This window comes from Typopeltis vanoorti, chromosome 2, assembly GCF_054136105.1.
Source record: "Typopeltis vanoorti isolate ZY-2024b chromosome 2, IOZ_Tvanoo_1.0, whole genome shotgun sequence".
Lineage (NCBI taxonomy): Eukaryota > Metazoa > Arthropoda > Arachnida > Uropygi > Thelyphonidae > Typopeltis > Typopeltis vanoorti.
Window position 1 is genome coordinate 7,333,451 of NC_143550.1, and position 13,528 is coordinate 7,346,978.

Sequence of the window (13,528 nt, forward strand, 5' to 3'; positions counted from 1 at the left end):
GAGGTTATTATCCTTCTTTATAAAACTATGTGATTCGGCCACATCTGACTACTGTGCACAGATTTGGTCACCTGCAGTTCTTGTGGATTGGGAGATGGTGGAGAGGATTCAGAGACCTGTGACCTAGCAGGTGAAGGTCTGTGGAATGTTCCCTATGAGGACAGATCAAAAGTGTGGGAGTGGCAGAATTTAGCTGACAGAGGAGAGGGAATATGATAGAAACTTATAAGTTACTAAAAGGATTCTATAAGACTGACACACAAAAATTTTTCAATACATGGGGAGTAGAAGAAAACAAGGGTCACACGCAGAAGTTGTCTAGGAGTGTGGTTAATAAGGGTGTGCAGACTAAGTTCTTTACTTAGAATGGTGCATGAGTGGAATGGATTGCCAGAGGTGGTTGTGAGGGCCCAGTGAATAGGTTTAAGGAGATGTATGATAGGTATTGTGTTAATGAATAGTGGGTTTCTTGCAATGAGTCTTTTGATTCCATGGAGTGCCCATATAAATAATAATAAGTCAAACAAGCCATACAATTTACAATAGCTCTTAATGGACCATTTTCTTTAACGTATCTTGGGAAGAAAATAAAGTCACGGAGGTCCAGCATGATGAATTCTAACTTTTTGATTGTGTCTTCATCCCGAGAATGAACTTCATCACCTCAACAAAAATGAGTGTCTTAAACTTTCCCAATTTTGAGAAGTCATTGTACGTAACATCTTCATTCCTGTTTCTTAATATTGTAATTATTTAAATTTATTTCTTTGAATTCTAATGACTGTAGATGGAGTTATACTCCTGTGGTTGTGATCATGTATTATAACACATCTGCAATTTACGTGTTGTTCTTACTGTGTTATCTCTTTTCAAATGTACTGACAATGGCTTAGACGCCTTTTATTACTATGTAATAATTTTATCATTATGTCATTTGCTTATGTTTTGATATTTAGATCTATTTTGTTTGTGTATATACATGTGTATACTCCAAACGATGATCTTAATATGAAGACTGAAATATCTACTCTTAGTTAAAATTTCCTTTCCACATTTTGTTGCCTTTTGTTTGCTGCCATCATGACTCTTAATTGATAACTCTGATCTCTAGATTATTTATCTCTTAAGGTCGATGTTCTAGGTTCAATTGCCAAACTGAGAATTTTTTTTTTTTGGGAGATTTCAATGTTCATAATCTAAACTGGCTTCCCTTCTCTGACTTCACAAATAAAACTGGAAGAAATGCTAATGTATTTAGGCTTGGTGGTGCTATTGAAGCTCGTGTTAAGATTTAATGGAGTGGGGAAAAAAAAAAAACATAAATAAAGAATTAAACACTAAAAGGGTCAAAGCCTTATAACTGAGAGGAGACTTCCACATAACCTTTAAAGGAATGCGGAGAAACAACCAGGGCTTCTGACCTAATCTCCAATCCTCACCTTCTCTTGTTCAGTATCCAGATAGACACCCTGTTGGGTATCTACCTGGATAATGAATGAACGAGGATGGGTTAGCAATTTGGGATTTAGCCGACCAAATTGTATTCTTATTGGTTAAACCAAAATAAAAATGATGTTACAACATGACAAAATTTCATGCCGGCTGGATCGTCGGCAGTTAAACAAGGCCCTTATTGTTTTCGCCAGGGAACCAGGGCAAATAGCAAAAAGTCAGCTATTGAAACAAATCTGAAAGTACACCCCAACTCAACATCACCAGAGTTAAAGATCGGTACTATCAACATAAGAAGCCTGAATGGCAAAGAAATGGAGCTAGCTGAGGAATTAGATAAGTACCAGATCGACATAATAGGGATGACTGAAGCAAAAAAGACAAAAACTGGTGAGATCTTTCTGAGCAATAAATACAAAATGTTATGTTCAGGAAATGACAATCAAGGAAAAGAAGGAGCAGCCATAGTATTCAACACAGAATACGAAGCTAATCTTCTTGAATGGCAGGCAGTCTCAAGTAGAGTGATGTGGGCAAATATCAGAATGGGGAATTGGACAATGAGAACTATTTGTGCCTATGGTCCCACAGAAGGTTCTACTAAGGTAGAAGTGGAGGAATTTTTTGATGCTTTAGAAAAAAACCAACTGACACAATGAAAAAGGAAAAGTTGGCCCTTGTTGGGGATCTAAATAGCAGAGCAGGAAACGAATGTCAGCCATACAAAAATATTTTGGGAAAATTTGGAGAAAAGGGCAAAGCTAATAATAATGGCAAATACCTGTTGGATTTCTGCTCAGGACATGGACTGGTTATTACTAACACCATGTTCCAAAATAAAAATGTGCACAAATTCACATGGAGAGAAGAGGCAAGGAATAAGAAAAGTCTCACTGACTATGTTATTGTTGATAATGATATTTTCTCCCTGGTGCAGGACACCAGAGTGTACAGAGGATTTGAAATTCGAAGCGATCACTATTTAGTCTAGCGCAGGAAAAAATTGAATTTCATATTGAAAAGAATAACATGAAAGAAAGTTTTAAAGCGAATAAAAGATGAGCAGCTCTCAGATGTGAACTGTAGACTAAAAAACACAAACATGATTGAAGAAAAAATGAAAGAGTTTGAGAACAGGAACCAAACCTTGGAGATTCAGTGGCAAGCTTGAAGAAAACCCTGATTGATTCAGCCTGAGAAGCATGTGGTGAGGTTATCTGCAAGGATAGAAAAGTCACAACTCCATGGTGGACACAGGAAGTTAAAGAGGCAGTGAAGGAAAAGAAGAAAGCATATCAAAACTTCCTGGCAAATAAGTCAGCTTGTGCTCTTAGAGAATACAGAGACAAATGTAAGAAAGCTAAACACAGCTAAACACAAGTCATGGGAGGACTTTGGCAAGAACATAGAAAATAAATATCAAGAAGGTGGTAAGATATTCTGGAGGTTGTTGAAAAAGCTGAGAAATGGAGGTAAGAGTGCTGTAAAAGGAGATAAAGATGACATGAAAACAGGAGAAAAAGATATCCTTGAAGTATGGAGTAATTATTTCGAAAAATTGCTAAATGAAACAAGCAGTGATAGCACAGTGGTAAAAACACTCAACAGGCATACACTCAGGAATACATATCCATACTTGAAGTAGAAAAATCCATCAAAGGCTTGATATGTGGAAAGGCAGCAGGAGTAGATGATATTCGACCAGAAATGCTGAAGTATGGTGGTATAAAAGTCTTACAGTGGCTGCAATGCATAGTTCAGAAAGCCTGGACAGAGGGACGAATTCCCGATGATTGGAGTAGAGTCCTAATAGTACCTATATATAAAAAGGGAAATAAAACTGAATTTGAGAATTACAGAGGTATTTCCCTACTGAGTGTTCCTGGCAAGATCTATGCAAGTATACTTGAGAAACAGTTGAGAAGAATTGTGGAAGAAAAGCTTGGTGAAGAACAAGCTGGATTCAGGCCAAATAGAGACTGTCAGGATCAGATCTTCACTTTACGACAAATAGTTGAGAAAGCATGGGAATATAACAAAGATCTGTATTTAAGTTAAAGGGAGATGGTAAATCCCATTTTATTTTATAGTCAGGTACGAACGTCGGATTGAAATCCATCGAATCGATAAGAGTTTCATGCCCAAAAAACTATCAGCGAGCCCAAGTGTAAGTGATCGCATGGGTAGTACAACACCAGGGCAACTCCAAGCAAAGGTGGATCAAGCCCCGTCACTAACCTTAATATTCTCTCATAATGTAAAACACAGCTCCTAAGAGATGTATATATACTGTTTTATATTATGAGAAGAGGTCACTACCCAGACCAGTTTCAACCTTATTTGAGGGCTCATCAGTGAGTAGGTAGACCTGGAATATCAAGGTTTTAAGTGAACCGAACTTACGTATACCTCTACTATAGAATTGCCGAACTGGTGTACTCCTATATTGTTATTACTACTATGATAAGCCAAAAGGGTATTTTACCAGCAACATAAGTTAAGTTAAAGGGAGATGGTAAATCTCGTTTTATTTTATAGCTGGGTACAAAACTCGGATTGAAATCCATCGATCTCTTTTGGCTTATCATAGATCTGTATTTAAGTTTTGTCGATCTGGAAAAGGCATATGACAAGGTGCCAAGAGAGAAGCTATTCAATACGCTACAGTTATATGGTGTCAATGGGGCATTATATCAAGCAATACTTAGTCTGTATTTGAGTTATAAGTCAGCAGTTAGAATTGAAGGAAGTATAGGAAGATGGTTTAATGTTAAATCTGGTGTGAGACAAGGATGTACATTATCGCCTCAGTTATTCATTATCTACATGGATCACATTATGAAGGAAAGTGGTATTAAACATGATATCAGAATTGGAGATGTTAATGTCAGCTCTTTGCTTTATGCTGATGATGTTATACTTCTAAATAAATCCACTACAAGTTTGCAAGATTCCTGACTAAATTGAATAGCTGTTGTAATAGATATGGTATGAAGGTCAGCAATAAAAAGACAAAGACAATGAAAATAGGTAGAATTGTTGAAAATGTCAACTGTGTTGTGAATGGGGAATGTGGTACAAGTAAAACATTTCAGCTACTCAGGCACGATTTTTACTGAAGATGGTAAATTAAATATGGAAATAGACAACAGAATCAACAAAGCTGGTGTGGTGGGAAGTCAATTGAATAAATTCATATGGAATAAGAGAGAAATTAGTCAGAACACTAAATTAGCTGTAGACAGTGTTCAAACCAGTTTTAACTTATGGATCTGGAGCTGGATCAGAAGTAAAACACTTGACCAAAGACTAGAGACCGCAGATATGAGAGTCCTGAGAAAGATTAGAGGCGTGAACAGATGGCATCAATGGCAATATAATATTAAAAACTAGGATATTAGGAAAGAACTCGACATTGTCAGCATCCAGGAATGCATTAGCAGAGCTAATCTTAGGTGATATGGTCACTGATATTCAGACTTGAGTGGGAGGTCTAAGAAGTAGCGTTTCCCATATCTTGGGAGGTGTTGCACATCCGTATTTATTAAGATTTGGTTGATTTTTGAAATCTACTACTGATTCCAAAATGATAAAAAAAAATTTTTTTTTTAAAGTGTCATATCTGTATTTGCTACAGTGAAGCATAGTAGTCTTTTTCCCATTTTATTCTATGCACAGTGTAAAATCTGTGTAAAACTAAATTTGCATATATGTGTTCATGATGATGTTGTAAGGTCTTTCAATTTGACCGTAATAGAACAGGCTGTGAGAATAAGGAACCTTGTATACATCCGAAACTGAGAAGGGAGGTAGCTGATCTTTAAGCGCTAATTAATATAGTGTTAAAGCAGTGGAGTTTTTTAAAGTTCTAGTTATTTTTTCTGAAGTGCCCCAATTACAGTGAATAATAATAGGATTACTCTAATCTGTATATTGACAGTGATGTGAAATCAAAGGAGGATAAAATATTCTAATTTACTGAAACTGCAGCCAATGGAAAGGATGACAAAACTGGTTAACTACTCCCCCCACCCCCCAATAACTAGACATACTTTATCTTATATAAAAAAAATTCCATCATTTATGTATCTTGCGGTACACAGATGAGTGCATAACACTTTGCCTTTTATCAACAGACTGTGGCTTTGAATTCTGCTATTTTATGGATATGTATAAACTGATTCCAGCTGAGAACATCTGCAGCCTGCATAAAATAACTTTCTTTTTTTTTTAAGGAAAAAAAAAAAAACTTTGGTTTTAATCTAAGTGGCGATTTCAGAAACAATTAATAGGAAACGAAAGGACTTTTTCATCTCAAGTTTAGTTGGCCTTCAGATTGCTCTGACCTCATCTGGAAATGAGAGAATTCTTCCTTGACTTTGAATTTTTATTCTATAAGCCTCTCTCTCTTTGTGCATATGACATAAAAAGAAGATCTCTAAATATCAAGGAATACAATGGTCTATCTATAAAGTAACCTGAATTTAGGAAGATGCTGAAAACTGGAACCTGATATGGATCAGCATAAGCACTACATGAAAACTGGATTACAATCTTGCTTATTAGAAATCTCAAGTTGATATAATTTTGTTTCCAAGCTGATCTGTGCCATGGCCAGAGCAATGCACTGGAAATGACTGGCAAAACACTATACTTACCCTTCATAGCAGATAATGCAAATGTACTATTTTGTTTATTAACATACCATTTCTCATCTTATAGAGTTGGATATTCTTTTCTATGAATTCTGCAAACTGTACAGTGTCTCCTACTTCTCCACTGACTGCCATTACCAAATGATCACTAAGTTTATAAATCTTCTTTTCATCTAAAAAATAAATATATAAAACTTTAATACCCCTGTATAAAAAATATTACTGATATTCATGTGATGATCAGATAAGATTGGATTTCATTATGATGACAGCACAAATACCAAACTGAAAATATTAAAATATAGTTTTTAAATGAAAGGCTATTATGAATACATCATTATTTTAAAACTTCTCAAAACTGGACTGAGAGCATCTAGAAATACAACCTTCATCATCTCAGTTGCTTTGGCTTAAGAGGACAAGAAACCCTGTTATCAATACTGAGCTAAATATCAATTATAGTTAACAAGGAAACCAGAAGGATACTATTTAGTGTTGTAAAGCTTCTTTTTTTTTTTTTTTTAAAAAAAAAGGATATTATTTCAAAGAAAAAAAAACTTTTAGTTATATATTATTTAGTCATATTTTAGTTTAAATATTTGGCTTTCAAATAATAATGGATTCGTCATATCCTTTCATTTAACAGCTCTGATATCCTCTAATTTCAAATTGAAGTGTTCTAATGCTCTTCCTTCTATTATATTTATAATATTTTGAGGCAATCAAGAATTCATCGAAGGAGGCCATACATCAGTCACACCAACTGTCATACCTTCTCTTAAACTCATTCATGCTAGGTGCACTCATTACTTCAGCAAGCAAACTGTTCCACTCACTCATGGTTCCAGCAGAGAAAAATATAGCCCATATCCCTTTCTTAACTGCACACAAAGTTAACTTCCATGGATGTCCCTTGTTCTTTCCCCACCCTCCATATACAACCCATGGCAATAAGTATCCAATCAATGACTGTAAGACTAATACTGTATATATATATATTAGGATTTATTTTTCCTCAATACATAAATTTTGTTCAATATGAACAGTTATGAATATAAATATGATTAACAAAGAAATAAAATTTATTACAAAACATATTTTTTAGTTACTTTTAACCAGAAATTATGTAAATGGAAATCAATCACTGAAGAAACAAGTATGAGACCATTCTTTGATGAAGAAATATATGCCCGATCACCGAACTCAGTATTTTGTTATTCCTCCTTGAGCCTGAATGACAGCATTCATCCTTCATGGCATGGACTCAATAAGCTTTTAACAGTCAGCTGGTAGAATTTCACTCCAGCTTTCCATGACTGCTTGACATAATTTGACAACATTTGTGGGCCTTTTGGTGTAGATTTTTCACTTGAAAATATCCCAAACATTTTCCATCAGATTAAGGTCTGGGCTATTTGAAGGCCAAGTCATAGGAGTGTTTCCATTGTTTCGCAGATAGTTCCTGGTTCATCTGTTGCAGTGACAGGACGCATTACCTTGAAAAATGAATTCAATGGAATTCTGGAACCATTCTTCGATACTAGGAACCAAAAAATGCTCTAAAATTTCTTCAGACTTCAGAATTGACCTGTACGTAACACGATACATAGTTTTCCAACACCTTGTGATGATGTCATGCAACCCCGAACGGTTCTTCTTCTTTTCAGCCATTTTCTGTCCACTGCTGGATGAAAGTCTCCTCCAGTTCTTTCCACTTTTCTCTGTTCTTGGCAATGATTGACCAATTTTCCCCAACAAAACTTGACAATTCATCATTCCACCATCTTTTAGGACGTTCTCAGCCTTGTTGCTCTTCTTTTGGAATCCAGTCCGTTAGCATGGTGGTCCATCGCTCATCTTCTCTTCTCGATAGATGTCCAGCCCATTTCCATTTTAGTCGTTTATGGTGAAGAATGATGTCAGTGATGTGAGTATGGGTGTAAAATCTTTGGTGTGCCATTGTAAATTTTTTACTTATTCTTCTTCTTTGTTCTCTAAAATTTTCTGCTAGATACGCTTGTACTTAATGAATTTATCTCTAACACTTTAATTACTCTTTTTAAATTAAATATTCTCTCTGGGCCATTATTCACTCTTAAGAACAATGCTAGTGGATATAAGACAAAGGAATTGCTAATGGTCAACACCAATTCCTTTGTTTCAATACTGGATCTGATTCCTTTTTTGGATTCAGGGAAAATTTCTATTATTCTGTGCCACCCTGAATCCTAGATTAACAAATAGTGCAGAATCAAGGAACCAGAACACAGTTTAGCATACTATCTTATTTCACTATAACTTATTTATGCAGTTGTAGCCTCCTATTTAACTTATCTCCCGCTGTGGTCCGAATTTTATGAGAAAGTGCAATAGAGGAGAAAATCAGGCAAGGCACCAGTTAAACTTAAAAAGCAAAACATTTAATTGCAATTGAAGTATCTTACACTTTATGAATATACACTAATATAGCAGTCTACAATTTCTAAGGAATGAGCATTAATTATTTAACCTCTCTATCTTTATCATAACATGCAAAACAAAGAACTTCATATATAGTTTACAACTTCTACTTGATAGATCAAACATACTCTTCTATACTAAAGGACATTTGCTAATTGAATTTCTACTTTAGGTCCACATGTTCTTACAATAATTCTTTCACTACAATTTCATAATCACTCTACTATAAAAAGAATATTATCTCTAGAGTCCTTCCTATAATTACAATTTTTCTTCTTATACACAATTGCCTATAAAAACATAGACTGTACATTACGAACTGCTGGGGAACTGTTTGGCCACTTCACATAGCACGACTGGACAATCATTTTTGATTCCTGGTTCATTCTGCTTTTTCTGAGGCATTCTCCACGGGTCCGAGCTATAGTTATCTCCACCGCCGAAAGTAGGTATACGTTGTTCACTGGTCAACTGGCACAACATTGTAATGATATCTCCGGAAACATCGGAGATTTCCTTCTGCTGGGCTGATCGCTGACCGGTAAACTTTCAGGAATTTCACGGCACAGTTCCTCAATCTTTGTCTTGAGTCCGCGTCGAAAATGGGGGATGAGAAGGAGCCACAAGGAGGTTCCAACACCAGAGCAAGAGCATAAGAGTAAGAGAGCGTTTTAGGCGCTGCAACGACTTTTTAAATTGTGCGCTGCCGATTACTTCTACATTATCGTTTTCCTCCTCCCCTTTTTCCATGTCACCCTACGTCACCCAGTACTTAGCGACAAACACAGAAATCTAGCGTACTCGTCAGAGTTTGTGTGTGGGGGGGAACTGCGTGCTTACCTAAAGGGTGCACGTGTACTTGTAGCACATGTTTAGATTCCGGCCACTTTTATTTAATCGGATTATCTTTTCTCCCAGCAATTTGTAAGTACTTACACAAAAGCAGCAAGGTTTAAGCATTTAAGCAATTTACAATATTTTACCTTATAACATAAAGTAGTGAAAAAAATATTCTTAATTTAGTAATACTTTGGTAAATTACAAGAATTTAGTAATTCCAATATATCAATATGTGATTCAAAAATGTAAACCCATATTAAGTCTGTAGGAAATGTTAATTAACTTAATTTTATTCAGAACTTAACATGGGTGTTTCTTATCCAGGTGTTTTGCTTCTTATCTTCTAATGTGATGCCTAGCATCAACCTCTCCATTTTTCTTTGAGTTGTTGTTAGTTTATTTGCAAGTGCTTTTGACAGCAACCAAGTTTCACAACCATATGTGAAAGTATACACTGGTTAAATGTCTTCCTTCTTAAACAGAGTGGGACATCATTGTTTTGAAAAATGCTTTTCAATTTTCTGATGGTTAATGAGGGTGAAAAATTAGCCTTGGTATTAATGCAATCATTGAAGAACTTTTCACCAACTCTTCTCCACACAAAGGCATCATTATCACATCACAGGTTACAAGGCAAATTCGAGATTCATCACTAAAAGTGACTTTCTTCCAGTCATCAAATTCCCAATTTACATGTTTTTACACCATTGTAAAAGCACTTTTTGTGTTGCTTTTGTCAAAAAAGGTTGCAGAGATAAAAACGTTTTTATCTCTGCAAAGGTGCGGTTACTTATCTTCACTCTGCAGTTCGATCATGCAGCATTAAATTGTTTGGGTGTTTTTAAGTTGTTTGAACACTGCATGGTTTTTGCAAGTTCAGCCAGTTTTTTGTCCTGTCTGTGTGTGGTGGCAAATGGGCATCCACTTTAAAGGCATGCTTTTTACACTATTAGTAGAATAATATTTTTTCCAAATATCGCATACAGTACTTTGAGAACATTTTAGTAATCTAGCTACTTGTCTCTGAGACATTTCATCTTTCAGATATTCAATCATTCTGTTTCTTAAATAGCTCAGAAATTCTTTCCAGGAGCCATCCTTTAACTCTGTAGATAGAATTCGGATTTCACAACCACAATTCTGCTCCTTATAAACATTTTCTCTATGCTTTACATGTGCACAGACAATTGTAGCTTAGCATTTTGGGAATGATACATGTTTCCTCAGCGATCTTTTTCTCAACTGCAGCTTGATTGGATACTTTGTTCTAGCACAGATAATTTTTCTTTAAATTAACCTTTATATTGTACATAAAATTTTCTTTTTTTTTTATACTTTAAAGTGAGCTATTTCATTTCTTGCATGCTAAAAACGTTTGTATGTTAAACTTTCCAAGAAATATACAATGTATATGCAGTCATCATAGTGATAACATTGATTGGATACTTTTTGCCAGGGGTTGTAATGAAAAATTGTACCAACTGATATCTTATAATGTCTTCTCAAAAGTTTATAGACTAACATATTACCTCTGTTTCTTCTGACTACAAGGTTCTGCAGTCCACATACTCTCAATCTATCCTCATAATCTATATTCCATAACCCTGATTGATATCTTTGTAACTCTCTTTCCAGCCTTACCACAGCTTCTTTATCTCCCCAGAACCCACTAGACCAAATATGGACAGAGTAGTCCAGGTGTGGTCATCTCAAGGCCTTGTAAAGAGGAAAAATGATTTTCTTATTCTTACATGTCAATGTTTGTTTCAACATTGCAATTATCCTCTTGTATTGGCAATTTATGCTATGTGACCTCTGAACTTCAACTTCTTATCCACCATAAATAAGAGATCTCTAGCCTTGTCAGTTACTCCAAGCATAATCCCACCAATAGCTGTTGGATATCACATCACACCAAAATCCATAACTTTATACTTACTAATATTGAACTGACAGCCATTATCATTTGCCTGCACTTCCAGCCTATTCAAATCAACCTGTAAATGCTTATATCAGTAGCTCTGATTGCCCTGCCTATCTTTGAATCAGCAACAAACAACTGAAGATCTCTCTCTCTCTCCTTTCCAATATCATTAAAAATAGATTAAACTATGGCCCAAGGACTGATCTCTGGGGCGTACCACTGGACCTTAAACCTGGCAGATTAGCATGCTACATGTACCACTTTTTGATACCTGTCCATCTGCCAGCCACTTATCCAAGCCAACAGTTTATATTTCAATCCCATATTCTCTAGTTTATGCAATAGCCTCTCATGTAGTATCCTATCAAATGCCTTAGCAAAGTCCAACAGTATCATAGTTTACCCATTCCCTTTATCCAACTCAGCTGTAACATTATTATAAAATATGAACAAATTACAGACATGACCTCCTTTAGTAAATCCATACTGTTCCTTGCAAAGTATAGCCACCCATTTCTGCATGCAAGTTCTTACCAACTTCTCTACAATCTTTACAATTACTCCAGTACCGTGCTAACGAGGTTAATTGAGATGTGGAGGTTAATGAAAATGAATAAATCTCCAAAATAACAAAATTAAAACAGATCATCAAAGAGATGTCACAGGATTTAGAAAAAGTCAAGAGGCATTTAAATGAGCAGAGGGAGAAAAAGAAAATTAATCTGCAAAATAAGAAACAACAAAGCATGGAAACAGGTAATTCAGGAAATAATGAAAATTAGGTAAATGATTTGTAAAAAGAAAGATGTTATTTGGTAAGGTGACTCTATAATAAAACATGCTATTGATGAGTGAGTTAGAACTTTGAGTTTTCCTGGAGCAAAAATTAAGAATATAAAGGAATTGGCTCTTTATATTTAAATAAAGGAAACAATTCAAAAACAGAAAAGAAAAGTAAACGAAATCATAATTGTAGCAAGTACTAATGACTTAACTAGCAATAAGTTCAGTATGAGAAAGGACATGAAAGGCTTGTTGGAAGAGATGAAAGAGAAGAGTGAGAAAGTGAAAATCTCAGTATTTTACCTCGATATGATAAAAATGAATTAAGAAGGAGGGCTATGATGACAAACGATTCAATGGGTAGGTTGTGTAAAGGAATAGATGCAAGTTTTTGGATGTATGGAGTGAGTTTGAGGGAAGATTAGGTTAGGATCAAAATAAAAGGGATGGCCCACACATGAATGAGTTTGGTATCAGGAGTCTAGAAAAATTAATAACTGGTATGAGACCTAACACAGAGAGTCAGGGACACTAAATTATAAAGGGAGGAATGGTGAGAATGTGAGTGTAAAAGCAACAATGTTACATAACTGTGTTAATAAGAGTAATGGGCTTTGTCGTGAAAATGTTGATGAGGAGAGAACAATTTCGACGTGTTGTCTGGTTCAGATCCATCAAACATGTGCAAAGATATCTACATGTATAAGGCACTAGAAAAGAATAGGGATCTGCAAGTTGTCCAACTATGTCTTGCAGACTGCAGACAAGAGCATACAAAAGAACATGCAGGTAGATTATTATGTCTATACACGAATGTTAGGCGTATCAGAAACAAAGGAGTAAAGTTTGTTGCCTTAATTAATATGTTGGGACCTCAGATTTTAGGCATTAGTGAGACCTGGCTATCAGAATCAGACATACTAACTGGTATCGAGTGTAAAGGGTACACAATTTTTAGGAAGGATAGGAGAGGAAGGAGCATGCTGCTAATGATATCAGATGACTTGAATCCAGTTAGAGTTGAGACCTATGATTGTAGTATTACTACTAACAGTATTTCATATGGCAGCGAGTTTGAAGCAATCTGGTGTGAGATGGAATCCAACAAGATCAATTACATAGTGGGGTGCTGTTACAGACCTGGTGGATCAGATGCTAGTGAGAAGAAATGCATCACCAAATAGAAAAGATGAGAAGAAAAGAAATCATCATGGGAGACTTTAATTATCCAAATATTGATTGGGCAGAAGTAGAATCTCACAAGAATGAAAATGCATTTATTGAGCTGTTGTGGGAGAATTTCCTCAAGCAGCATGTGACAGAAGGAACTCGAGGTCAAAGAGTGTTAGATTTCATTAGTGTCAGAGGGTGTCTCACAGTTAAAGACATAACTATTCTGCCTCTGGTAGGCGAC

General features: G+C 35.6%; 1 protein-coding gene across 1 annotated transcript in view; it reads right to left on the reverse strand.

Moving 5' to 3' along the window:
• Positions 1-13,528, reverse strand: part of LOC150108802 (proteasome subunit beta type-2-like) — a 121,730-nt gene that overhangs the window by 73,958 nt on the left and 34,244 nt on the right. The window contains exon 2 of the mRNA XM_090403329.1: positions 6,158-6,280. Coding sequence (XP_090259455.1) covers positions 6,158-6,280 — 123 coding nt within the window. The remainder of the gene's footprint in view (positions 1-6,157; positions 6,281-13,528) is intronic.